We start from the raw sequence: 27418 nt of genomic DNA, 5'->3' as shown, positions 1-27418 counted from the left end.
AGGTGAGGGTTTAGGAGAGAGAGAGAGAGAGAGAGAGAGAGAGAGAGAAAGAGAGAGAGAGAGAGAGAGAGAGAGAGAGAGAGAGAGAGTTAGAGTTGGGTGGAGGGAGAAGGAGGGGGGAGGGGAAGAGGAGGGGGAGAGAAGAGGGAGGGGAGAGGAGAGGTGGGGGAGGGAGAGAGAAGAGTCTTCTTAAAAAAAAAAAGGAGCCCACTCCTCTCTTAGTGAACAGTGAGATGAAAAGCTATAAAGTCTCCAGCCGTGAGCACACAGCCACTAAAGAGCAGACTTTGCTGATGCTCATGAGGCCTGAGCATCTGAGGCTGCTACTGCTGGAGGCCTGGAGCTCTGTAACAGGGTCCTGGTGTTCTGGGACTCCAGGTTCTCTGGGTCCTGTGGGGAGTTGGTTTTCCTAAGTATTGCTTGAGCATGTTTTATGGGAACAACTCATTCTCATACTATTTAACTACAGAAATGGAAGGGGTTTATCCAAAAATAATCTGGGAGGTTGGTTGTAACCATTTTCAGTGATGCCCTCTCCAACCCTCACTTCCCTCCCCAACAAAAACAAAACCCCAAACCAAACAAATAAAAAACCCTGGCTCTTTGAGAAACAAACAAGAAAAGAGTCTCTGTCAAATTAACAAAAATAATCAGGGATGACCATAACAAATGTAGTCCCTTGCCTTGACATATCCTGGAGTGCCCACTTCCAGCCATATGCCACTGCTAACAATCTTGGGAAGGCAAACAGTGGGGCCTGACTGATGCAACCTTCTAGACGCTCTAAGGGATTAATGCTGCCTTGGAAAAATGCACTAGTTAAGTCTGTCTTTGTTTCTGGCATTTGTTTCTGAGAACAAATATGGCATGCACAGGGAGGAAGTCTCAGAGAAACTCCCTGCAGAACTCAATGGGCCTCTCTCCCACCCGCATCTAACTTAGGTTATTCTTCATAGCTTCCTGTTTCCACAATGTATGGCTCCCTGGCACGTATGTCTACACAGACTGAGTAGGCAAACTGAGAATGTTCAGAAACATTGTTTTGTACGTGTTGGGGCCTGCCTCGCTCTTCTCTCATGTTTACCCCACCCTTCACATCCAGCAGAGGCAGCCCCACCCCAGGTGCTCTTCTCAGCAGCCTGGGTGATCCCTGCTCTTTACACTTTCTTCAGTCAACGCCTTTGCTTCTGCTTCCTCTCACTGAGATGCCCCAGGAGTTTGTGCTCCTCGCTCTGGTCTTTGCAACTTAGTGCCCTCTACCACCTTGGGAACCTCTGGAGTCAGGTCCGACAATGATATACATGCCTGCTACCCCCAAGGCAGAAGACCACATCGAGATCCCTGTGTGCTCACGGAGGCTGCCATCACTTATTTCAGCAGTTTCATAACACTACTGAGTGGGACCTGTTATAAAGGGGTATGAGATAACAGTGGTTAGGAGCCTACACTTTTGAGTTCCATGTTCTTATTCTTACCTGACAAACCTAATTTCTATTTGCACAATTCTGAGCAACCTGTGTAATGGTGGTGGTAGCAACAATATGGATCTCACAGGACCACTGGACGAGAAAGTCAAATAAACATCTTTGAGCTGAGCTATAGGGAAGACTGGGGGGAGACTCTTACTCCACACTAGGGTGCTTATAACCAGTCTTTGAAAGGGCATGTACCATCAGGTGACTGTGCCCCCAAGGCCCTTTGTGGATCACTGACACCTACAAAGATACAAATACAGTCGCTGAGGGAAGATGGCCCTGCTGAACTGGCTGGTTTTACGTGGCTCTGGCTACACCAAATTGCTGCTGACACCAGGCACCTTCACCTCCCTGGCTACTCTTGGTGGGAATCCTTTCTGTGCAAACATGCACTTGACTTTGTAGACTGCCAAGAACTCTCTACTTTGTGCCAGATTGTTGCCTGCCCTTTAGTTATACACTCTTCCTTAGAATTAGCTTTGTGCATGACCCTGGCCTACAGCCTGGCAGATGGGTGCTGTGACTCAGCTACTCAGGTAATGCCTGACAGCTCTTTACAAGGAGAAGTAAATGTGGGTGAAGTTGGAGCTGGGGTGTATGCAACCCAGCCTAGCACAGAACACGTGGGCCATCCAGGGACATTTACATTTTTTGTTTGTTTGCCTTCAGTCACCTTGTTTTTCACTATTCATTCTCAGTGACTTAAATGATTCACAGTAAAGAGGAAAATGTACCTGTGTTTGATATCTGCACCCTATATAACCCAGTATAATCTCTAGATGCAAACATCTAGGGTTGAATCTGTCAATCTCTAGCTATATTATGATGTTGTTCCTGGGCTTGGAACTGGACTGTATACTTAATACAGCTTTAAACTTTTAACTTTTACATTACTCTTGGATATACTCCACTGAAACCTATGTATCTCCTCAAAGTTAAAAATGCCTAGGTTTTAATTACCAGAGCAGGCAACAATGGTTAAGAGGAAACATGCTTGTATCTTTAAGAACATGTACTTCCCTTTCCATGAAGTAATGACCACCAAGAGACATCTTTGTGAGGCTCAATAAAGAAATCAAGATGTATTTTCTATCTGAACCATCAGCACAGTTTCCGTGAGAGGCAGGAAATATGTAGTCTCTGCAGGTGAAACTCTGTTCTATTGGCTAAATCCCTTGGTACTCGCCCAGTACATGGATCATGCAGATTTCCTTTAAGACAGAATTCAAAAAAACATTTCCCCCTCCCTAAACAATGGTTCATGTGAAAGTATGCTGGTTTATGTTTCCTGGACTAACTGAAAAATAGTTAAGTGATTTTAAACATTTTAATCTTTTGATTGAGTCATTGACAAAATATGTGATGGAGCAATGTCAGTTCATTTAACCCTGTGATGCGTGGAAAGAATTCGATGGGTTACACAGGGTAGATTGAGTTTAGAAACTGTTCATCCAGATGATGGGGCAGCTTGCTGGTTATGATGAAAGACAGGGAAGGCCTGACCCTAGAAAGTGGGGAGGAGGGAGGCAGGGCACATCTCAATGTGAAAATGTTTCATCCATTAGGTAAGGGAGTAGAGAGATGTCTAGTGTGTCTCAGGCATAAGAAGCAGTAACAAATGATGGCCAATGCATTTTTATGCTTTCTCTTCCAAATTGAGGCACTTGGGGGTATGAAATGGGGAGCACTATTAATAGTTGCTCAAGGTTAAAAAAAATCCTGGTTACTCAAGACTGAGCAGTGTTATCTGAGGTAGGGCCACAAAGAACTTATGGTTGCCCCACTCCGGTTACCCTGGGGCTTTGGGATTCCAGTTGGCTCTAAACTCAAATGACCTCCAAAGATCAAAAGCCATTGAGCAAGGGTAACTTGGGAGTACTCTGTGCCATTTCAAAATTCTCTGCTTTAAGATGTCCAGACCCTCAAATAATGTGCTGTCATGGAAAAATGTGAAAAACAAAACAAACAAAACAAACAAAACAAACAAACAAACAAACATCTCTAACACATGACCAATCTGTTCTCATAGGGTAGAAGAAAGAGTATGTACCTCTAAGCCCACTTGGGCAGAACTATTTCTAAACCCATCTTCGTGTTTAGAATCAATCAAGTTGAGGAATGATCATGTGAAGTTCTGAAAATGTCGATGCCCAGGCCTTCCATCTATATATTCCAAATTAACAGACCTGCGTAGGCCAAACATCTATATTTTTTAAGATTTCCTCTAGTGACACTCTGATGCCTTAACTAAATCTGTGAAACCTCTTCGGTTTGGAGAGAAACTGTCCATTTTTTTAAAGAGTACAGATTTTGAATGTTCAATACAAAAAAATGGAAAGCCAATGTATGAAGAGAGGAGATTAAATATTAACTGCAATGTTTCCTGCAATTCAATCATAATTTTATAGAGTTCAAAAAGGATATCATTTAAAAATATTTTATTAGCATGGCAGTCTTTCCACTACGCCAGGACATCTCTGAATTCCTCTATATTAGGCCACTTTGTAAGAAAGGGGAGCTCTTCTACCACATTATTTTCAAAAACATATATATATCTTCCAAAGCAATATATCCTTGCAAAGATATTTCATTGACATCATAGAAGCTTTATATAAATGCATATACCATCTTATATACAATGCACATCACATGCAAACAATTCCTGAATATATGAATACATGTATGCATATCCATGCAAGTTCTCCAGAGCAGAAAAAAGGGTGCATGCATCTTGGCATAAACTATGCCAAGACATATAGGCATTCATTCTCCCTACTGCAAATAGAGTGTCATAGAAGCATCCAGAGTCCCACAGGTCAGTGGACACAGGTCCCTCTCTTTAGTAATCAGCTCTATCTTGGAATTCAATCATAGAGAACTGCTGTTTCAAAGTAGGGCAAACTAAGAAGACCTAGAAAGTACCTGCCATTGTATACACTTGAGTGGACAGGAGGCATAAGCAGGTGGCTTTTGAAATTTCTGGACCCTTTCGATCCTGTTCCCTACTGCAGCTGTTCATAACTCAACCCTCTAGAAAATGAGGCCTGCACTGCTGCTAATGGAAAAATATCCCACATTGTGGGCTCTTCATAATTCAAGGATATATAGGATATACTGTCATAATAAGAAATATAGATTTTTATTCTGTTAAAGTCAGAGTTTAGACAAACAACTCCTCACTGTGTTTTGACCTTAGTAAGGAGATGGATATAAGAAGAAAAGCAACTTTTAAAGAAACATTTAAAATATAATATGTGTAACATACATAATACATATAATATAGTATATATTATACATTAATATATAAATATAAAATATTACATAGGTATATATATTTGTTGGCTTAAAATCAATCATATGCTTAGGAATAAATAATGTCTCCCATTGTAGTATCTTACTTTGCTCAGCAATATATAAAAACTTGCCATCAACAATGCAAGCTTTATAAACTGGACATCCTGTATTCTAGGTATGATTTCAGATGTGGCAGAATATTAACTACCATCTTAAGAAGCACCTTAAATGAACAAACAAGTAAATGCCTATCAACTCCAACAGAAAAGGTTGCCACCATGGTATTGGAAACATGCTTTGATTATATGTACACTAAAGTGGCTTAATTTTATAGGTAATCCTTATTTGACATTAACCACAACTTCTTCTAGACTTTTTCTCACATGAAAGGATCATAGAGGCATGAGAAAACCTCACTGATATTGTTCCACACACATGCCTTTGCTCCGTGATTAATGAAAACCAAGATTATACGTATGTAACTATGTTCATGTTTTAGGAGAGAAAGTTGCAAGCAAATACTTTTACTTTTGACCAAAGACCTTTTCCCAGATGTTCTGATTGGTCTCAGTGCTAATCCCAAGATGATCACTAAACCCATTTCTTCCCCATGACAATAATCTGTGACAAAATCGTGTAATCTTGTCTATTCTTCTTTAGTGGTACATTTCAAAATATCTGTCTCGAGCACCTTTTGAAACTATGGAAAAATTTTTAGATTTCATTAACCCTTAATTTTCATTAATGTCTAAAGGGGGAAGTAGAAGTTAGGTTGCTAACCATTATGTTTCCATAACTTATGCTGCTTTGTGCTTTGATGATTCTGTCCTTAGTGTATGTACCATTCATTTCATATCACATCTGGATCATGTTCCTCACAATCCTGTGGGGCTGCAGGATTAAGTCCATTATAAGTTGAAAATATTTCAAGTCAAAGGTGCATTTAACGGACGTGACCTACTGAATACCATAGATCAGCCACGTGGTACACTGTAGTGCTGGTGGCTGTTTCTCCTTGTGATTGTGTGGTCAACTGGGAGCTGTGGCTTACTGCTACCGCCCAGCATCACAAGAGACCATTGTGCTACATGTCACTAGAGTAGGAAAAGGTCAAGATTCAAATTTTTGAAGAACAGTTCCTACTGAATTTGTTTTATTTTCGTAGCCTCGAAAATTGAAGAATCAGGTTGAATTTGTAGACTACTTGTATTTCAGCCCTTTCATGCTTAGCCAGCACGGCTACATCATGGTTGTGCTTTCACCCCAGTCTTTTCCAAAACCCCAGCATCTCATATCAATTCCATAATTCAATTATGAAACAAATTCCCACTGCTGGCTTGGGAACCTACAATCTTAAACTGAGTATGAGATTCAGGACTCTGCTGCTTGGTGATAATCTCTCATTTCATTTTTACTGTCTTCCACTCTGCTACACGAACCCTTAGATTCCAATCAAAGTGAGATATTAAAACTTGTACGGTACAACTGCACCTAATACTAAGGGGTTGTTGTGGAAGAGGGGGTGGAAAGATGAGAAGAGTCAGAGGAACAGAGAGTTTGCTGTGACACTGTCTTCTGGAAATGTCAGCGTCACAACACACACGAAGCCTCACCAACATGGCTGCCTAAACAAGACCCCAGCAAGGATGACATCAACAGATATGCTAAGGCATAGGGAATGCTCACAAGGCCTCAACCTTGACAAAAACTGTAGGCAGCTGAGGAATGCCGAGAGTGGGAGAAACAGTCTCTCCCAGGTAAAAGCACACCAGTTAGTCATCTGATACCAAACGGTCATCCCTGAGAACATACACAGACGAATAGCACTATATAGAATGAGCAAGCTATATTAATATATTTAGAAATATATGTGCACATATATATGCAAGTGCATTTAAAGAAGAAACAGCCAGGAATCTGAGAAAAAGCCAAGGTTACAATGGGAGGGGCTGGGAGGAGGAAAGGGAAATGGGAGGGGAATCTAATTATAATCTCAAAAACTAAAAATTCTAATCAAACTTTAAATTAAAGTAAGAATGTAGAAGTGTTCACGGGAACAAGGAAGACAATGGGGAAGGGAGGGGTAAGAAGATAGAGGGTAAGAAGGTATGGAAGAGAATAGTCTCAAAATATAATATGTAAATATATCTGTACAAAAATATTTTTAAGGGTATCTGTGTGAGACACTCTTGTGTCCTTCCTTGCATCTTCCTGCCCTCCTTGCACTCAGACTGTGCTCTCTTACCCGGGTCAGATTGGATGCTTCTCAGACCCTCTAGATTAAAGTATTTTTAATGAATCTTCTACCCACCTGCTGCTCTTCCTGTAAATCTTCCTGACAGTACCAGTGACAATCACTTCTTAAGAACATTTTTATTCTGCAATACTCGGTTCTACTTACTTTGACTTATTATAGCATATATTTAGTCTGTTTCTAAAATGAATATGCATTTACAATGGAGCTTCATATTACTGTATGCCGAGAGAGAGAGAGAGAGAGAGAGAGAGAGAGAGAGAAGAGAGAACAAAGACACATGTGGGAGAGAGTAAATAAACTGTGCTAATAAAGAATTAAGCATGTGTCCTGGTAGTCAAGGCAAAACTAAATGACCCATTGTGGCTGAGTGTGTGTTCAAGATTAAGATTTTAATAATATGTACATACTGGTTTTTGTCTTATTAACAGTAATACTTTTATCTGCCAGGTTTATATTTATTTAAGAATTAAATAGCAAGAATCCAGCCTAACACATTGCAAAAATGTAATAAGTTGAATGGTAATGAATAAAAATCTTATATTTTAATGCATTTTTTTTACTTTTGAATAAAAGTAATAAGTAAATAGATGAACATTAGAAATGTCAGAGGAAGAATCCAAGGTTTAACTACCTGAGTAAAAGAAGTTCAAAAAGACATTCAAATAATAACATTTTGTATATATGTAGATAAACCGTTATGTGGAGTGGCAAGTCCCTATATGACAACGGTTATATTGGCAATCGATTCTGTGTTTAAATTGACATGGTTGTTGCCTGAGGGCTGGGTGACCACACTCTGTTACTGAAGTGCAAGTGTAGAGCACACAGGCTGTGGAGCCTTTCCATGCCTCCACACTTGACGCTTAGGACGGAAAGGATTTAGACGATGAACGATGCTCTTCTTTTCACTCTAAACCTGGGCCTCATTTCTTCTCTACATAGAGGGTTTGTTTAGTTGTGTTTTTCAGCTGGATACAAAAGTATCGGTGAGGAGGGGACACACTAGCCAGACACTGTCCAGCAGAGATTTCTAAGATGGAAATTTTCTAGCTAGCACTGTGGGGTGAGGGGAGGAGCCTAATGAGCAAGGGTAGCCTGGGTCTCTCTCTGCAAAACAAGTGTTTTCAGAAGATATTCTCCTGGGCAGGACATCTCCCTAAATCCTGCCAGACTCTTTTCTCAAGGTTGAATTGTTCTTGTCTGCCTAACTTTCTGGATATGCTCCTAGTTCTGTGAGCAAGCAGGCAGGTATTGCTGTAGCTCCTCTGATTTCTCTAATTTGAGGATCCCCACAGTCACGCTTGACATGATAGTCTGTAACCTGGCATCCCCTCCCAGCCCGTTATGCCTTTTTTCCACCTGTGTCGAAGTTTCTTTTCCCAGTGGGGCCTTATTTCTCCACTTAGTCACGCTCTGTGTGGAGACCCACATCCACACTGCTGGCCTTTCTGACTCATCCCCGGAGGCTGGCTGGCTCCTGGGAATCCACATTGCAACAACAGGGAGGCTGCATCGAAGGGAGCCAACACGGCACAAGAAGGGGGAAAAGCAAGCTGCTCTTTCCCCTTTAAGGAAGTGTGGCTAATAAACGGATTTTTTAGCAATCTTAACTTCCAATTTATGAGGTGCCTTTTCATTGCTGGGTTTAAATATTCCACAATGTGGCCAGGAGAAAATGGTCCAATTTTCCTTTCCCTCTCCCAGAAAAGCAAGAGAGTCAATTTTGACAGGTACACTTTCCCTGCAGTTGTAGATGAAAACTATTTCTCTTTCTGAAATATATTATTCATGAAGGTGAAACTCTATTGGAGCTCCTCCCATCCTTAGATAGGAGACTGTGGGTGGAAGCCGCATCACTCCTCAGTGGTGAATTAGGGGCTGGGCAGGACAGCACCTTCCCACTGGAACCCCCGAAGCTAGGATTTTCCTTGGCCCTCCAGGCCACTCAGAGGAAACCCTCTGCCAAGGACAGCTCAAGTCCAGGATTTCTCAACCCAGTCGGATTCAGACAAGAAATTCCTTGAGCCAGAATTGTTGAAAGGGTCAAAGTTGAATAACGAACTGATAATGAAAGTCAGACCACTGTGTCAGGTCTACATGGGTCAACATCTCAGGAAAGTAATGTATTTTAAATCCCAGCAAGTACATCTTGAAAATGTAAAATGGAACACCAGCCTGTGTTCTCTTAGCCCAGGGCAGGCTGACCTTGGCTTTCACCACAGATGCACACATTTAACTAGAGGGATCCAGAAGTCAAGAGGTGGAAATGAATTTCAGTTTGGTAAATTGGCTTGCCCATGCACGTGTGCTATGTTTTTAGAGTTAAACACACACACACACACACACACACACACACACACACACACACTGCATACAAAAGTTGTACATATATCTGCATATGTTAACGGTTGGAAGCATTTCCACTCATTTACTATTTTTAGGCTAATCATTTAGATTATTTAGCTGAAGGGATATGCTCATTCTGCGTCCTAATATTCACCTAAAGTCTCACACAATTGTTTCACCCACAAATAAAAGACCTGTAACTGGACTTTAACCTTCCAATGGACCATAATCATCGTCCGTTCCGAAATAATGTGCATGTGTGGGGCTGAGGGTCTATGGACTCCCCACCCCCCCACAACAACTGGCTAAATTCCTACTGAACTAGCCAGCAGGAGGAGGCTGGCAGATGCGACATTTCTGACACTGGACCCGCAGGGGCTCACACACTGCTAAGCTCAAAAGACAGTGCCAGTCTGCCAAAGCTTAGGAGACTACATTGAGGGACGCAAACAGCAACCAGTGTTTACCTTGACCACGTCGTCGTTGAGATGCTTGGGGTCGCGGTTGACCAGATCAATCTCCTTGGTGTGCGCGTCGTACACTTGCTTCTCATTCACCTCGTCTGCCATGGCCTTGTTGTTGGGCTTGTAGATGTTGCCCTGTTCCCGGATGGGAACAGTGTAGAGATGTCCCTGTGAGGGCAACCGGCCAAGCCAGGGGAGGGCGGCAACAGCGGTGGGAAGAAGAGTTCAGAAAGAAAAACAAGAGTCAAGAGTCAGCCTGGCTGTTGGTGGGGGGAGCCTGGAGCTCCAACTTTTGCTAGCTTCAACCTCCCAGGAGAAAGGCTTTGCACACAGAAAACTCCAACGCTGCAAGCTTTTTAAGAGGACGGAGCGGAGGACACCACACCCCTCGGTACCAGGCGGGGAGCGCCTGCCTCCCGCGCCGCCGCCAGGGGTCAGGGCGAAGCCCCATGCGCCCTCCTACTCCTCGCGACTCCCGACTGTAGTTCCCTAGGCCAGGGGTTGGGGTTCGCTTTCCGCCTCCTCTGTATTCCTTCTCTCCACCAGGCCACCCGTGTCCCTCAACCTCACCTGCTCCTCTGTCCCTCTCTGAACCGTTAACCCCGTCCTACGATCCCTTCCAACATTATCAAGATCCCTCTGGACCCTGCTGACAGACTTAATGATCCTATCTTCTCTGTCCCTCAGTGCTTCTCCCTTGCACCTGCTGCAGCCCCTACCCTTTTTACCTCCCCACTCCACCCCGTGCTCCACGGTGTTCCTTAGGCCGTGGGGGTGAATAAGTGGGTCACAATCTAACACACTTCTTTAAACAGAGGCATGTACCAAGACCCCTCACCCCGCCCCCATGCCCCAGAACGAAATGTCACCTGAAGGACTCCCTCACCCACCCTTACTTAGATCACCCCCAGGCTGTCTACTCCAGGCTGAACCGTAGTCATATTGGGGAACCCAGGTCGCCACATTCAGTCCACCAGAGTACCAAGAAGTAGTTGACAATGGCGGTGGTACTCGTGAGGAAAGGGGCTCCCCCACCTCGGACCTCCTCCGGGCCTCTCAGGGGCAGAATTATTGAAGTTCTCGAGAACTTCGCTAAGTGCTATACACGCACGGCGCCGCCCATGCCAGCCACTTTAGGCTCCTGCGGGGGGCTGTCCTCAGGACTGCGGGCAAATGAATCTCCTTTACCCGAACACACACACACACACACACACACACACACACACACACACACACACACACACACACACCCCACCAGCTCTAAGCCTCTTAGTAGGTAGGGGCTGGACCGCCGCAGGGGGGTCTCGCGAACAGTGTCATCTGGAAAACTTCTCTAAGTCTGGCAGACTCAGACTCATAAAACAGTACCCGGGGGTTCTTCTTTTCTCCGTTGGCTCCCTTGGTCCCCTCTCCAAAAGGAAGCCCTAAGGCATTCCTAGCTTTTCACCTCCCCACCCAGCCCATTCCTCCGCGGTACCAGCTCGAGTGCTGTGAAGGTGGAGAGAGGGCTGGGGCTAGGAAAGCAGCCCGAGCATTTGGAGTGCGAGATAGCAAAAGCAGGCACTTTGGAGCCGGCGCGCCCTCACCCAAGCCTACCTCGGAGTCTACGTATTTACCCCCAGACATGCTGGCGCGTGGCTGGCTGCAGGCTCTGAGGAGGTTTCCCTGGGCTGTGATTTAAGAGAACTGAGGAAGGAAGATCTTGTATTGTATAGAGGGGGAAAGGCGCTGGCGGGGGGCGGTGGCTGAGAGGGAGCCTCTTGGCTGTTGGCCAGGGGTTTGTTCTGCTCTCAGTTGGCTGGGACGTGCTCTGCGCCGGGTCTAGGCACATCCCCAAGGTTCTGGCAGCGGAGGGCGGGGAGCGCCCGCGGGGAGCTGAGAGCCTGTGAGAAAGCCTTCGTCAGAGCTAGGCTGTCTGTTTGGGCAGATATTTTAGACCCGCGGCAACGTTTTCCCAGCTATAAACCAACAGAGAGGCATCCAGGGGAGAGCGCGTGTTTTCCCAGTGCATCATCTCAGCAGGGGTGGAGGGAGCACAAGAGTTTGCTGAGATGCCCAGTATGGGCATCCGGCTCCACGGAAAGAATTCTGCCCTATCCTAAGCCACTTCCCTTCCCGCTTCGCCCACGTTCCATTACCCACTAGGACTGATCTCTCTTCTTGTTTCACAGAGAAAGATAGAGAAGAGATGGCTGGGAACCTGAGGGAACATTTTTTTATATAAACACAGCGAAGGAATCTGTGTGGGCGCCTCTGCAATAAAGAAAATGAAGTTCCTACCAACAGGTTATACCGTAATCATAAAGCACTTTGAATGTTTTCAACTGCAGAAAATTTTACTTGGAGGTTCAAGCTTGTTACCAGAGAGGATTTTTCCCTCCTTGGCTTGAGATCAAACCCAGGGCTTTGTGCATTTTACCTAGAGATAAACACTCTGTCACTGAACTACATCCTCTGCCGCAGAGGATACTGGCCCAGGAATATGTGCTTGGCTGTGAGAGAATATGTTGTTGTTGTTGTTGTCTGACAAAATTTTTTTATGTTAACAACTAAATATCAGTTTCAAAAGCTGACCAACCTCCTTTTGTTTTATTGTAAAGAGGAATAATATAAATCATGGTTGCGTTTTACTAATTAGAGACAGCAACTCAGCAGCTCACCACCCCCAATAAGGATGAAAGGGATGTTTTACCTAAGCGTTCCTATGCAAATACTTCCGTAGTACTCTGAATGGGACAGAGAGTACATTTTAAAATGGCCACCAAGAAGCAGGAGCATGGGGTCTTGAAGACAAAACCTGGGGCCTGAAAATAGATAAAAGAACTCATCATCTGGGTCCTGCTTAGAGGGAAAAGAGACAATCTATCCTTTGAATTAATTGCTAATTAATTAATTATCAATGTATGAGGAATTATAAATTATAAATATTATTTGTAAGTAATTTAATTATTGTTTTATTAGCATGTGATATTAGCGTAATGTTAGTGGGGTGCAGTGTGCTACTTCAACACTTGCATATGTCATACTGATCAAATGAGGGTGGTTAGCAGTACAGTGTTAGAAATAAAAGGATGGATTTTAGTTAGGAATGGCAGGGAGAAAGTCAGTGTGGTAAACAATAGGTAACATGTGCTGGCTGTTCACCATGAGATTAAAGATCTTCCAAAAGGCTCATTTCCTCAGTTTTACTTCTACTAAATTACTCTTCCAAAGCCTTTGATTAACTTGTGTGACAACATGCATGGTAAGCCAGAGAAGGCCTTCTGGATCCATGTATCCTGCCTTAGCTACCTCTGAAGATCTCTTAGGACACTGCTTGTCTACTATACACATTGTCTTTCAGAGATATTTGCTGTGAGGCAATTAGGGAAAAATGTAGAAGCTGGTTCCCACCTATTGTTCTAAGTTGCCGCTGAGTAATTCTGATTGTGAAGAAGTCAACAGGAATGGGGAGAGCCTACCTTGTGTTCCAGGCAGAAAGAAGTTCTAGAAAGGTCTTTCAGTGAGTGCCTAAAACAGTCCTGAGGGAAAGCCACCTCCAGGGGAAAGCCTACATTCAAATCAAATCATCAGTGACTCTGGAATCATAAAGACCAGGGGAGTGTTCTCAAGGCCAAGATGCATTCGTAATGAATGGAAAAACCATACGCTGTTTAGGTGAACCACCTCAACAAGACGCAGGCGCCAAAGAGAAGCAGTTCTTATGCTCTTGTGACAGAGAAAGGCTCTTGCTGACACGGAGAAATGACTCCCACCCCATTAGAAGTAAAGAGGCAGGGCTCTGCTCACTTAGATAGGAGATTTAAGTGAAAAAATGATGCAAACAATTCTTCCCTTTGATATCCGAACATGTAATTTTTGGCTTGAGGGAAAGTTAATAACTGTCTCTAAATCACTTACCGGAAATGAGTATATTGCAGTTTGTTTATTTGCTTTTTTTCTCCTGTCAGATGCAACATTAAAGGCCTGCCTGAGGATTTTGTGTTAGTAGAGATACTCAACTAAATAGGGCATTGGTCATCCAACCCCACTACCTTAAAGATGAAGAAACTGAAGTCTACATACACTGGAACTCCTTCTGAGGAAATGTCATTGGATGACAAAACATTTGTAAGCTGACAACTAGCTGCACCTGTTACGTTCCCTGACACGGTCTGCTCTGGCTAAATAACAATTAGCTGCCTTTTGTGTTCGCTCTGCCTTTCTTCTAGGCTCATCTTCCTACTGTGCTTTCTCTTTCCTGCTCATAACGCAGAGGCATTTCCTCTTCTCATCTAGTTTGATCTCTATCTTATTTCTACACTGTGCTGACTTAGAGGAGAGGAGGGTTATGAGAGCTTGCTCCTCTTGCAGAGGACCTGGGTTAGGGTCCCAAATGGTTGTTCACCTTGTCCTTAACCCTTGTAGGGGATTGTCTGCCCTCTTCTGGCTCCTACAAGCTCTGACACTCACATGGTGCTCATAAATGCATGCAGGCAAACATTCCTACAGATAAAATATATTACACACATCTTTTAAAAAGAAAGACAAAATCAGATCTTTCCCAACATTCAGATGTCTAGATCACCCAAGTGTGTCTTTGTCAATCATCTTAGAAAAGAGATTTGGGAATGGGTTGTAAATGGCTCTGTGTGTGTGTGTGTGTGTGTGTGTGTGTGTGTGTGTGCGCGCCTGTCTCTTTCTCTCTGTCTCTCTGCCTCTCTCTCTCTCTCTCTGTGTGTGTGTATGTCTGTGCGTCTGTCTGCCTGTCTGTGTGTGTGTGTGTCTGTGTGTCTATGTCTCTCTCTCTCTCTCTCTCTCTCTCTCTCTGTCTCTCTCTGTGTGTGTGCGTGCGTGTGTGTGTGTGTGTGTGTGTGTGTGTGTGTGTGTAAGTATGGCAAAATCACTTACCACTCATTCTAGACTTGAGCTATGACCCTGAGGCTTTCCTCCCAGCACTGCTAGTTCGCCGATGGCCCTCTGGGAAAAGGGTACATCTCAGGGGATTTACTCCTTACATGTAGGTTCATAAACATGCCAACATTTTAGCAATTGCTGGGCCTAGCTGAATAGTCATTAGTTTTTCAACATTACCACCTCATACGCTTTCCTCTTCTTACCCACATTCCATGGAGGCCTTCTTCTTGTATTTCATGGCTTTCACTTAGAAAGTGAAAAAGCATTCCGAATACTTGTTACATTGCTGATTCCTTTCTTATCCTTGTCTGACTGGAAGCCTAGCTGCAACTTCTTCGATTGAATCATCGTCGTCGTAGTCATCATCATCAAAATCATCAGTGAAGCTTCCTATGTATATGAGAAGACTGGCCTTGAACTTCTGATCTCCTGCCTCCACCTATCAAATACTGGACATTCCATAAGCTGACACAGTTAAAATATTGGTGCAATTACCTAACTTATGATGGATGCCACTAACCCTCAGAGACTGAGTTTAGCCCACATATTCAATAATGGGGTGGATACATTTTACTTCAAAAATGTCTTAGTCATTGTTCTATTAATGTGAAGAGACACCATGACCATGGAGACTCTTCTAAAAGAAAGCATTTAATTGGGACTTGCTGACAGTTTCAAAAATTTAATACATCATCTTCATGATGGGAAACACAGACACATGCAGGTTGACATGATGCTGGAGAAGTAGCTAAGAGAGAGGAAGAAAGTGGGTCTGGCTGGAGCATTGCAACCCCAAAGCTCACACCCGGTGACACACTTCCTCCAAGGCCATATCTCCTAATCTCTTTCAGGTAGGACTACTCCCTATTAATCCAGCATTCAAATCCATGGGCATGTGGGGCCATTCTTGTTCAAACTACTACATAATCTGCTTACTGTAAAACAATCCAACTGTCCAAAGTAAACATTTAATATGAATGGGCCCCATCAAGCTTGATGGTAAATCATTCTGTCTTAATTGCCTTAGAATTTAAGTGGAAAACATTATAGACACTGTTAAAGTGATCTGTAAACCACAACAACATTTTCTATGGTTGAACTTCAGCTCCCTCACAAACTCCAGTTCCTGTAGGTAGCAGAAACTTCACTGGGGACACTTTGCACTTTCCTCCATTCCTCTGTTATGTGTTTAGAAGAGAGCTTTCGAACTGCTGAGGAATTCAATTTTCAGGCATGGATACGGAGGAGTCTCTTGGGATGCTTTTCAGCCCAACGATGCTGAAATCACCTTTCTGTCCTCAGGCAGTGGATGCCCCTACATTGTTCTTCATGATCCTTCCATGCACCTCTTAGGAGATACTCTGATTTGCATCTTGACTGTCCTCCAAAGTCCCCAGAGTGGTACTGTTGGGAGGTTGTGGAGACACTGGGAGGTGAGATCATTAGGTCACTGTAGGCAAATTTAAAAAGAGCACTTTGGACTCCAGCTTATTTGTTAGCCTCTCTAATACATTCCCACCATAAAGCAAACAGTTTTATTCTGTTCAATGCTCCCACATGTGCTGCTTTAAAACTGGCCACAACGCCAGAGGGACATCTGACCATGACTACAGTCAAACTGTGAGTTAGAACAATTCTTTCTTCCTTACAAGTAGACTAGCTCAGGTACTTGTTCCAGTGATGGGGGACCGACTAGCTTAGGACCAGTAACACTTTCTTATTATTCCAGTGCTGTCCCAAGGACTCTGTGGAAATATGACAAACTGGACAGATAGGAGTGATACAAGAGTATCCATCCATCCCAAGTGAGGCAAGTCACTCCCGATCCTTGTCATGGTTCATTGAAACATGTTGGAGGTTGCTACCAACATGAGCTCTACCCAGAACCAAAAGCTTATTATCTTTGCTCTCTGAACCTTGTACATTATCTGCTTATGAACATTTTGTTTTCTAACTTCTTTTCTTTGGGGCGGGCAGCCCATCCCTGTGTCACCCAGTTATACCTCTATGTTCTGCATCTCTTAGGAACAAGGCTGTGGGGATGAAGAGCATCTACCCTGTTTCCTTTTTAAATTTTTTTTATATCATAGTCCTGCTTTGGGAAGCATCTCTCAACCGTTCCAAAAAACTAAAACCAAACTAAATCAACCAACCATAAACCAACCAGTAAACAAACACACAAGCAAAAACTGAATTCAGTTTTGTATCGGTGTTAGGGTTTCCATTGTTGAGAAGAGACACCACGACCAAAGCATCTGTCATAAGGGACAACATTTCATTGGGGCTGGCTTACCTGTTCAGAGGTTTAGTCCATTACCATCGTGGCAGGGACCATGGCATACACAGTCCTGGGTAAGCAGCCAAGAGTTCTACATCTTGATCTGGATACAGTCAGAAGATTGCCGTCCTCAGGCAGCTAGGAGGAAACTCTCAAAGCCTACCCACACAGTGACACACTTCCTCTAACAAGGCCACATTTACCACAATAAGGCCATACCTGCTATTAGTGCCACCTCCTAGGACAAGCATAGTCAAACCACCACAGTGTCCCATCAAAAATTGCTGAAAGCTTGGTTACCTTGTGGTTGCTAGGCTCCGGTCCATTGTGGCTTTATGGCTCTGTCTAAGTGGTTACCACAATAGCTAACTGAAAGTGAAAGTTGAAGGGAACCAACAGGATTTTGTTATTATACACTTGATGTATTTTTAAAAACTAAACTTTAGGATATAGCAATCAATTATTTCTACAGCATGCCTGTATAGACAAACTATTATAAAATCTAGTAGTTTTAAAGGCTAAGGAGACAAGGACTCAAGCCTTAGAAAGTTTCGATTGGACACTATGGTGGTTTGAATTTGCTTGTCCCAGGGAGTGGCATTAGTAGGAGGTATGGCTTTGTGTATTAGGTGTGGCCGGGAATTGACCCTGTCTGACCTCAGGACAAGGGAGGAACTATCCCCAGTGCGAAAGCCATGTTAAGTCTGTGAATAAAGGGAAGCCAGAGGAGGCTCAGAGATCGGCTTTTTACTGATTTTCTAAATTTTCATCTAAGCTTTGACATATATTCTATTGCCGTCCTTTGTCTCATTCTCAGAAAGCATTATGCAGCATATTAATAATACCCCCAGGGTAGAGAGATATGCTTGACACTCATGTAAAATTCTCAATTCGAGGAATTGTCTTATCATGATAACATAGAATAAATCAAATTAGCTGCCATGAAGATGAGTGATCTCTTTTCTTTATGTTGATAACTGAATCAAAACTGTCCTTCCACTCTTTAAGACAAAAAAAACCCCTTAATCCAAGTTTATAGCTAACAGTAGCATGATCTAAGGATTATATATTCTGAAAGCATGAGGTTGAAAATAAATAAATGTTTGTTTCATTCTTTCATCTGAGTAGATTTATCAATAATGAAAACAAATACGATTCTATTGAATTCAAACTAGAAACTATTAACTGTAAATAAGTCTCAGGTGTAGAAGTTTTCAGAAAAAAATGAAGTTAAGTGTTGAAGAAAATTAAATCTAGTTGAGAGATATTGGGTAATGGAATAATGGCTGCATTTCCTTCTGCTCAAGCTAAGTAAATTGGGACTCCCTTTTGGACACATGACTGTCTCATGAATGCAATCCAGAACTGACTACCAAATGGGGGTATAATATAGAATATAATGCAATCTAGTGTTCTTTGATATAATAAAACAAAACCAATATACTATTTTGAAGAATATCTGCATACTGGTTTTTTGTATTATTTTGCAAAACTATACACTATTACTTTTAATAATGATGGGTCAAAACATACATTTTGACCCTGATGTAGTGATGAATAGTAAAGAATTTACTTTAGATATCACGAAATCATAAAGTGGAGACACGACACTGACACTTTTCTTGAGCAAATGTAGATAAATATCTGGGTGGAGTCGTCCACAAAAGCCCTTTGACTACAAATCTATGGCTCTAAGTCAATGCTTCGTTATTTAACTAAGGGAACTCTCCTTCCTTTGATGCTTTTCCTAGTAAATAAACGGTTCACTAGAAATTGCTTTTACTTGGGCAAATGGCTCTGCACATCACTTCCTTCAAGGCAATGACACTTACTGGTAAATATATAACACTTTAAATGTGTGTGTGTGTGTGTGTGTGTGTGTGTGTGTGTGTGTGTAATTTTATATTAGTTATTAAATGGTCTTCACATCGCACTATTTTTCTACAGTCATATAAAGTTTATTATTTTCCTTTCCAAAGAAAGTACAACATTGCAATCTTGCTTTTATATGGCTTCTGACTGGATTTAATTCCGTACTACCAGGTTTGAGAAGGCAAATGTGTTTTGATGTGGGTAGAGAAGATTCTAATATTTAAATTATCTGTTGTCCCTTTTCAGAGGGCTGAACACATAGGCATCATTGCTGTCTCCTTTGTTTGCAGCTTTTCACTGGTCTCTCCTTCTGTGCCTTATTAAAAGTGGCTTTAGATCACTTAGAGCCACACCACTCTGAGGGTGGTTTAGAAAGTCAGTGTCACAGGAGCGAGTGACCCTAGAAATGCAGAATCCCAGGTTCTAGCACTGTCACAGAGACATAATTACATTTTACCAAACTCCCCAGGCAATCCATAGTCTTCCAGTCTTTAATAAGCACTGATTTAGAAGAAACTGGAAAAACTTTAAACCTTAAGGCATTTAAAATAAACAGATGCCATGCCAGTAAATATAAATTATAGGCAGCATGGATGAAATAAACAAACAAGAGAAACACACAACAAACTAACTAACTAACTAACTAACTAACTAACTAACTAACTAACTAACTATATGTTACAATAAAGGAAGAGCTTTGCAACTATAGCCTGGTGACTAAAAGGTAATCTCAATTTAGCAAGAGGAAGTGATGTATGACTAAAGAAATGTTTGTAAGCAAATAGCAGGAAGCATCATTGAAGGGGAACCCCACAATTATGGTGTCTAAGTTGCTTGTAGGGAAATGACAATATTTTTTCTCTAGAAACGGAAGTCTCCTTGGAATGTGAAATCAGAAATTATGCACTAGGCGGAAACCAGGATGCCTTTTTTTTTTTTTATTAAGGGAAGACTGAGTATATTAAGTACACCAATGAAAGTATACCTGTGAGTGATGAGTTGAGACACAGGACCTACTGATCTTATCAGAGGACACCCCATTTAGGACACTTTATTTGTAGACTTTAGGCAGAAGGATTTTTGTTTTCTGATGTTGAACCTTTTCTTATGAAGGTTTTGAATAAACTTCTGGTTTGTTTCATCATGGAGCAGAGAGCATTGTCCCTTTCATACCGGCCTCTTGTAGAAGGTGATGATGACCATTACCAAAGTTCTTCCAGACAAGTTGTTTCACAGTCTTCTTTTTGTCTCTGTTCTTATCTGAATATCTTTATGCTTGTAGTATTCTGTGTGAGTTGGTATGCAAGTGTCACGTGCATGTCTCTTGTGTCCTTTCTATTAAAGATAACTTTATTTAGACTTTCAGGATCAAAAATTTGTAATAAGAATCACCCCTTCCAAAACAATTTGCATGCTGTGGGTAACCTCTGGAACAAATCATACTGAAAGATTGTTGTGTCCTTTAAAGGATCTTGTTTTTAAAAGTTTGACCAATATGATTCAATTGTTGGCTTACTTGATAATAATAATATTTATCACCACCACTACCACCACCACCACTACCACCACCACCACCACCACCACCACCACCACCACCACCACCATCATCATCATCATCATCATCATCATCATCATGACATTTGACCATGGCCCTAGTTCCTGAATTTTATGCATTTCTTCATGGTCTCATGTGGTGCATGCAGCCTTAATACTGAGAGAATTTGCTCTAGCTCTCTGGAGAGCCTTCATCTTGTTTCTGTCATCTAGTCCTGTGATATTTCTGCAACTACATAGGAGTTGAAGAAGAGAGTAGGTTGTGTCTTAGGCTTCTCTGCATGTATCACAGTGTCAAAGTTTCCTGTGTTCATGATTACTACTATGTTTGAGTCTACAACTATTACTTTGTAAGTACATATATGTATGTAAGAACTATTAGCTATTTAAACACATTCATTTGGTGATTTTCTTATTTTGGTGTATTATACCTAACCCCAGCAGTTCTCAACCTGTGGGTCATGACTTCTCTGGGTGGCCACAGGGGTTGACTAAGGTGATCAGAAAACACAGATTTACATTATGATTTATAACAAAAGCAAACTTACAGTTATGAAGTAGTAATAAAAATAATTTTATGGTTGGTGGTCACCACAACATGAGTCACTGTATTAAAGGGTGGCAGCATTGGGAAGGTTGAGGACCACTGCCAACATATTTTAATCAGAAAAAGATTAAGTCTTATTAGGTCAGTTAAAACAATGTTATAAATAAACTAAAATCATGTTGCGTAGTCCACTTTATTTTTGTCTTTCGCCGAAATTCTTTACCCTTTAGAACCATATAAAATGTTCAGGTCACAGGATTGAATGAGAACGGGAAGGTGGGACAAAGTAGAGGATGAGAGGATGAACAGACATGAACTGTCTATCAGTCACAGTAAAGACTGAGCAATAGAGTTTCCCTTGCCCTCTGACAGGAGTCCTAATCTCAATTATTCTGCTTCCTACATGTGGTCACACAAGCAAGGCGACCAGAATTCAAATCTCTAGAACCAATAGAAGTGCTGAGAGAATGTGGGGACTCACCAGCCAGCTTCACATGGTAGAGATGTGACACCTGGAGAATCTGGTTAGCACGAATAACCATGTTGGTGAGTTCTGTTTTTAGTTTGTTTATTTGTTTGTTTTTGAGAGACTTTAACTTAAGAGATTGAGATAGAAGTTCATATAGGAAGATTCCCATGATCAGCCTTTGACTACCACACCTATGTGCACATAACATTATATCTACTCCCAATATACACGCAACCTCATGCAAACATACACACACACACACACACACACACACACACACACACATGCACACAAAGAAAGAATGTACAAATCATACTGAGTTACAAATGTACATAGTACAAAAGAATATTGCACAAATTTCTAACAAGGAAACTGACCTGAGAAAACTATTTGGTAAAAAGTGCACAACCAAAACTGCCCTAGCAAGCAGTCCTCACAGTCAAGTTGGCCTCTGCCTTTTATCCTTCATTCGAGGGGAATCTTGGCTGATCATCCCTTTTGGCTAAAGTTCAAACTCACGGTCTATTCCTGATTGGTTAATTTGGAAAGTGGCCTGAAGGAAAGGGGGAAGGAGGTGGGTGTCAAGGGTCATTAACTTCTTGTAATGTAGCAGAGCCCCTGAGAGGAGATGAAAAGATTTGCACAGGGAGCTATACAGATGGATTAATCGGTTTGGTTTCCACCACCTACATGGTGACTTACAGTTGTTCATAACTAATTTGGGGGATCTAGCTCATTATTCCAGCCTTCCTGAAGTACATATACATACATGTAGGCAAAACACTCATATATATAAAGTAAAGTAAAGATTAAAAATGTGATTGTTTTTGAAAGATTTTCATAAATGTTTTATAAGGTAGGAGAGATTGAGAAATTTGATTAAAAGTTTTCACAAGATTTGTGGAATATTGGTCTTTGGAGAGCTAGTCACTTTTGATAGCAAAGCCTAATTTCTCACAACACCAATCAGTACTGATAACAAGATTGTAATATATGGCCTGGCATGGTGGCATACACCTTTAATACCATCACTTGGTGAGCAGAGAGGCAGGCTGATGTCTGTGAGTTCAAAGTTAGTCTGTTTTACATAGTGAGACTACAAATTAAGACTCAGTCTCAAAAATAAAATCATAATACACTACTGTTGGAATTATGCATTATACACATATATTGAACATCTTCGTGGCATTATAAAACTAAACTGTTAATATTATCATATACTTTCATGATGCTCTACTTCTGAACAATTATAAAATCTTCAATGATAGGAAAACAAACAAATATATGTTTCCCTTGGGATTTCAAAAACAGAATGTCAGACAAAGGCGTGTAGCAACCAAAGGCTGGACACACTGAAAAGGGATTTTTAAACAAATAAAGACACCCAATGTGGTCTGCTAAACTGAAATTGACGCCATTGTTAATGTGTGTTGATGTGCCTGGTGTTTAGATAAATCACTGTGCTTGAGACAGATTGTACAGAAGCTTGTGAAGAATCAAACTTCTATCTGTGAATAATGGCATTTGGAAAATAATTTTCTGACCCTGGACAGGATTTAAGATTGTTAAAGGAAAGAAAGTCCATGCCCCGAGAAGTGGAAGATTGAGCTGTATTAGGAGACATGGCTGGGGGACAGCTCTCAGGTTGGGAGAGGACCTGCTTCTGAAGTCACCAGCCTGCCTCCACGGTAGGAGAACACAGACACTTGCTTCTGGGAGGTTACATAACAGAATGGACAGGAGAAACCATGTGTAGAATCCTAGGGAAAGTAGACATCTCCTTGGAGAGCAAGCTTAATCACTGGTGTATAAACTTGGGTTTCAGAATGTCTTGGCTCATATCATAATTTTAACTACAAACTCAAGTGAATTCTTTAGCTTCCAGGCATCATGTTCATCATTAAAAAAATGGTGACAATAGAATTCATGTCATAAGGTACAGAAGTTCCCAGCTCCTGAGTATTTACCAATGTGCACATTCCTGTAGTTGATTATACTGGGAGCTCTGAGTCATATATACATGCAGAATTACAATAAACATGCTAATCTTTGCCACTTGCCTCCCTGATAAACACCCTAGTTCAGCCCTACAACATCCCAAACAACTCCTTGTTCTGCTGTCCCAGTTAGACGAGACAGCGGTTGCCTGGAACTGATCTACCATTCAGCTGCAACGGGGACTGATTACTGCCCTTCTCTCCCCTTTTGTGACTGGACGGTGCTCAGTGACAAGTGGCTGAGAGGCAGGGAAAGAAAAGAATGCTCCACGGATGACCTGTTGCTCTCATCTCTTCCGGATTCATTTATATCGGCGGGCAATATTTACCCTTGGCGACATGCTGTTTCCCACCGAGTCACTTCTCTTCCTTCCTCTCATCCTCCTCCACCTCTACCTCTTCCCATAATGGCAAAATGACTTCTCCAGCCGTGCAGCCACGCTGGGTAACATAACACGCACAAGTACAGGCAGATAGGTGTCCCTGTCCTATTTTGGGGTAATTGTTGGAGTGGTGTCCTCTGATTTCTCTGACTGCTCTGTGGCATCCTTTCTCTGTCACAGACACCGAGGCTGGGGTCAACAGTGGATCAGGGCAGAGTGAAAGAGACACAAGTGGTCACAGCTATACTTCAATTTTCATCTTCAGTTTTGCTCACTGGACGGTCTTTAGGGTATACGGTTCCTGCAGAGCCCCCAGACCCCCTTTCATTCAATAAGACAAAAGCAATTCTTTGTGGAGAAAAAGAAGTCTCTTTTGTAGGCTGAATTCTCTCCACTCCTATTCAGTTTCCACTGAACCCTGCTTAGGAATATGAAGCAGAGGTCTCCGAAGCAAGCTGGGGAAGGTTAAGGTCAGTGCCATTGTAGCTGCCTGTCTTTGCGTCTCTAACCTGGCTTTCTTTTTGCTCTGTGTATGCGCACCATGCAGTACTCATGGCTCTTCCTGGACACGTCCCTTCTGCAGGATTCAATATCCCCTTTAGACCACCCATTCATACTAAAGTTTAAAATATAAGGCTGCTAATCAATTGAAACCTGACCCCGCTCAAGGTTATTTTCCACTTAAAAGGCATCAGAAGTAAGATACTTGTGGTAGCTTTCAGATGTTACCCCGAGAAAGGATAGAGGGCACAAAGGTGTTTTTAAACTATGGTGAGGGGAGCCTTCTTTTGCTCATTTTACTACTTAGAAGTGAAGAGGGAAGACACTGGGTGAGTCGACCTCAAATAATTCTTATTCCTTGAATCTATAGCCTATCTGGTACCTGTGCCTGCTCCGTTGTCTGTTTTTCAGAGGAAATGTCCTGTATCCCCATTTGTGATGACCTCCATCAGCTGTACTAAGGTGTCTTTGCAGCACTACCCAGTGACTTCCCTTGGCTGCTTCCCATCACCATACAAAACCTCTGGAGACTCCTGTTATCTAATGAAAACATTTCGTAGTAATGAAGTTGCATTCACAGATATGGGGCAATTTGTATGGTCTTTTACCATACAAAGTCATTTAATTTGTCCTGGCGTTCAAATGACACAATGTACAGAATGTGTTTTGTGACACGCAACATTGTGACCATGCTTCCATTTAGTTCAGTGGGAAATGGGATAGGGAAAGAAACTACCATTCTGAAAAACACACAAGTAAGTCTACAAGCACATTTCCAAGTTGTACAGAACCTTCTTCTTGACAATTTGAAAGCAGGTTTGGAGAGAGGCAACACAGAATTCGACAGGCATGTCTTGAGTGAGGAAAATTACATATTTGAACATTTGGTTCCCAGCTGATAGAGCTGGAGGGGTTTACAGACCTTTGGGAGGTGGAGCCCGACTGAGGAAGTACGGTGTCTGGGGAAGGTCTAAAGTTTCTAGCTGAGCCTTCCTGTCTGTTCTCTGCTTCCTGACTGTAATAGAACTAAGTACCTCACACTCTTGTTCTATGCCTTTCCTACAACGACCAAGTGTTTTTCTTCCTAAAGCACAAGTCAAAATAAACCCCTTAAATTCTATGTGTCCGGTATTTTGTTACAGCAATGATGCGTGTAACCAGCACAACTGGTATTTCCCCAAAGGAATGAATGCATTTCATATGTCTTATGTAAGGTCTAGTTACATAGTTAGTTTTCCCTTAGTGATTCATGAGCACAAAAATCACATGTATGAAACTTTTACCAAAATCAGTCTGTCTACACTCCTTTGAAATGTGACACTTACTCCTAACTCCACAAGCACTTCAGATTTTCCTTAATCATTTATTCCTCTAGCTACTCATTTAGAAAACATTTCCCAAATTCATTTGGCTGCCATTATTGCAGGGTCTTAGGAATCAAACATGGAGTCATACTTTGGGCCTCTAAGCAGCTATATAATGGAGTTAGTTAACATTGTAAGTGACAATCGCAAGAGTCTTTAACGGTGGCAATGTGATAAGCCTTGTGCATGTCACTCAAGAGTTTGATCATTAAAAGGGTGATCACTTACAGCCAACATTTTTAATCAAGGAGATGGCATAGCTTTGATAGGGCAACATTTTTCAGAGAAGGATATTTGGAGAACATATTGACAGCAGAGGGTACAGCCAGCTCAGAGTCCTGGATGACAACCAGGCTCAGAATAAAGATGATAACGACAATGGTGGTTCTCAATAGATTTCCATTGCTGGACCAAACAGCTGAGATAACTTTGAGATGGAAAGAATTATTTTGGGATCATATTTTCTTCTAAATATTTCAATTGGTTGGCCCTATTGACTTTGTGCTGTAGGGAGAACATATGTAGTAAAGTAAACTGCTTACTGCATGGTACCCAGGACGTGAGAGGAGAGAGACAGCAAGGGGTTAAGATCCCATAATTGTTTTCTACACTTCCAAAGACATGGCGTGTTCTCTCTAGACCCACACTACTAAAGGTTTCACCAGCTCCCAATAGCACCACTGGCAAGTTACCGAACCTTTAAGATCTGAGCCTTTTGGGGGATCACTTAAAATCCAAACCATAATACCAATTAAAGCATCAATTTTGTTAGTAAGTCTTCAAATTAATTTGAATTAATTTAAAATGTGCCAGAACATTTTTAGGGGATAGAATGATAATATTTGACCTTATAAAAATCTAAAAATTCCCATCATAAAAAATCAAAGTAATAAAAAATGTCCTACAAGCCATGGAAGAGTTCAAAGTATATCTGTGAATGTATATTTATTATGCCAACTGAGTAATTGACAGGAACTGCATTTCTACATTTCTTCTTCTTCTTCTTTTCTTCTTCTTCTTCTTCTTCTTCTTCTTCTTCTTCTTCTTCTTCTTCTTCTTCTTCTTCTTCTTCTTCTTCTTCTTCTTCTTCTCCTTCTTCTCTCCTCCTCCTCCTCTTCCCCCCCCCTCCTCCTCTTTCTTATTGCTGTTGTTCTTAAATTTCCTGGACTAAGTAGCCAAATTTGTAAGAAGAGACATACTCAAATCTTCATGTTATAAAATACAGTGGCCTCGTGGAGCTTTTAGGGGAACATTTAACCCAGTATTTTCCTTACAGATAAGAACTCCAAGACTCAGAAGCTAAGCCATTTGCAGGAGGTGAACTACAGGAGTTTTGGTAATGGGGATGTCTCACTTCTAGGGCAGGGGTCTTTCCCCACTGACAACAGCTGCCCAAGAAAGACTTGAAAGTAAGTGAATGGGACTTAGATGAATGGTAAAAAGAGAGACTTTTTAAAGTTCTTTCAAGCCATAAAGAACATTCAAAAGCAGCCAAATACCTGATTTATTAACACATTAATTGACCACAAGAAAGTCTGTGCCAATACCAGCAGTTGTTCCGTACATACTTACTCTCCAAAAATAATTTTGGAGAAATCTGGCTTTGGGATATAAAGTATTTTAGTTTGTGAGTTATATTGGTATCACTTTCATGTTTAAGAGTTAGAAATAGAGACATCAGTTTATTTGGGATTAGCAACATGAGACTTTGCAGAGATGGA

The 27418-nt window shown here is 41.9% G+C and overlaps 1 protein-coding gene and 1 long non-coding RNA gene across 5 annotated transcripts in view; both read right to left on the bottom strand.

The window, feature by feature from the left end:
* Positions 1–11617, bottom strand: part of Cav1 (caveolin 1) — a 33067-nt gene extending 21450 nt beyond the window's left edge. Inside the window, 2 exon segments of one of the 4 annotated variants that reach the window (NM_031556.3) lie at positions 9840–10004; positions 11433–11617. In NM_031556.3, coding sequence (NP_113744.2) covers positions 9840–10004; positions 11433–11462 — 195 coding nt within the window. In that variant the 5' untranslated portion in view covers positions 11463–11617. 4 annotated transcript variants of the gene reach the window in all.
* Positions 11618–15365: 3748 nt separating this feature from the next.
* LOC147994756 (uncharacterized) lies at positions 15366–17609 on the bottom strand. Its single transcript, XR_015686388.1, has 2 exons — positions 17026–17609; positions 15366–16182 (listed from the first exon to the last, which is right to left on the bottom strand). It is a non-coding gene; the product is annotated as an uncharacterized LOC147994756 (long non-coding RNA).
* Between the last annotated feature and the right edge of the window lie 9809 nt (positions 17610–27418).

This window comes from Rattus norvegicus, chromosome 4 (assembly GCF_021556685.1).
Source record: "Rattus norvegicus strain SHRSP/BbbUtx chromosome 4, alternate assembly SHRSP_T2T, whole genome shotgun sequence".
NCBI lineage: Eukaryota > Metazoa > Chordata > Mammalia > Rodentia > Muridae > Rattus > Rattus norvegicus.
The sequence above is the reverse complement of the archived record's forward strand: the minus strand, read 5'-3'. Positions and strand labels throughout refer to the sequence as shown.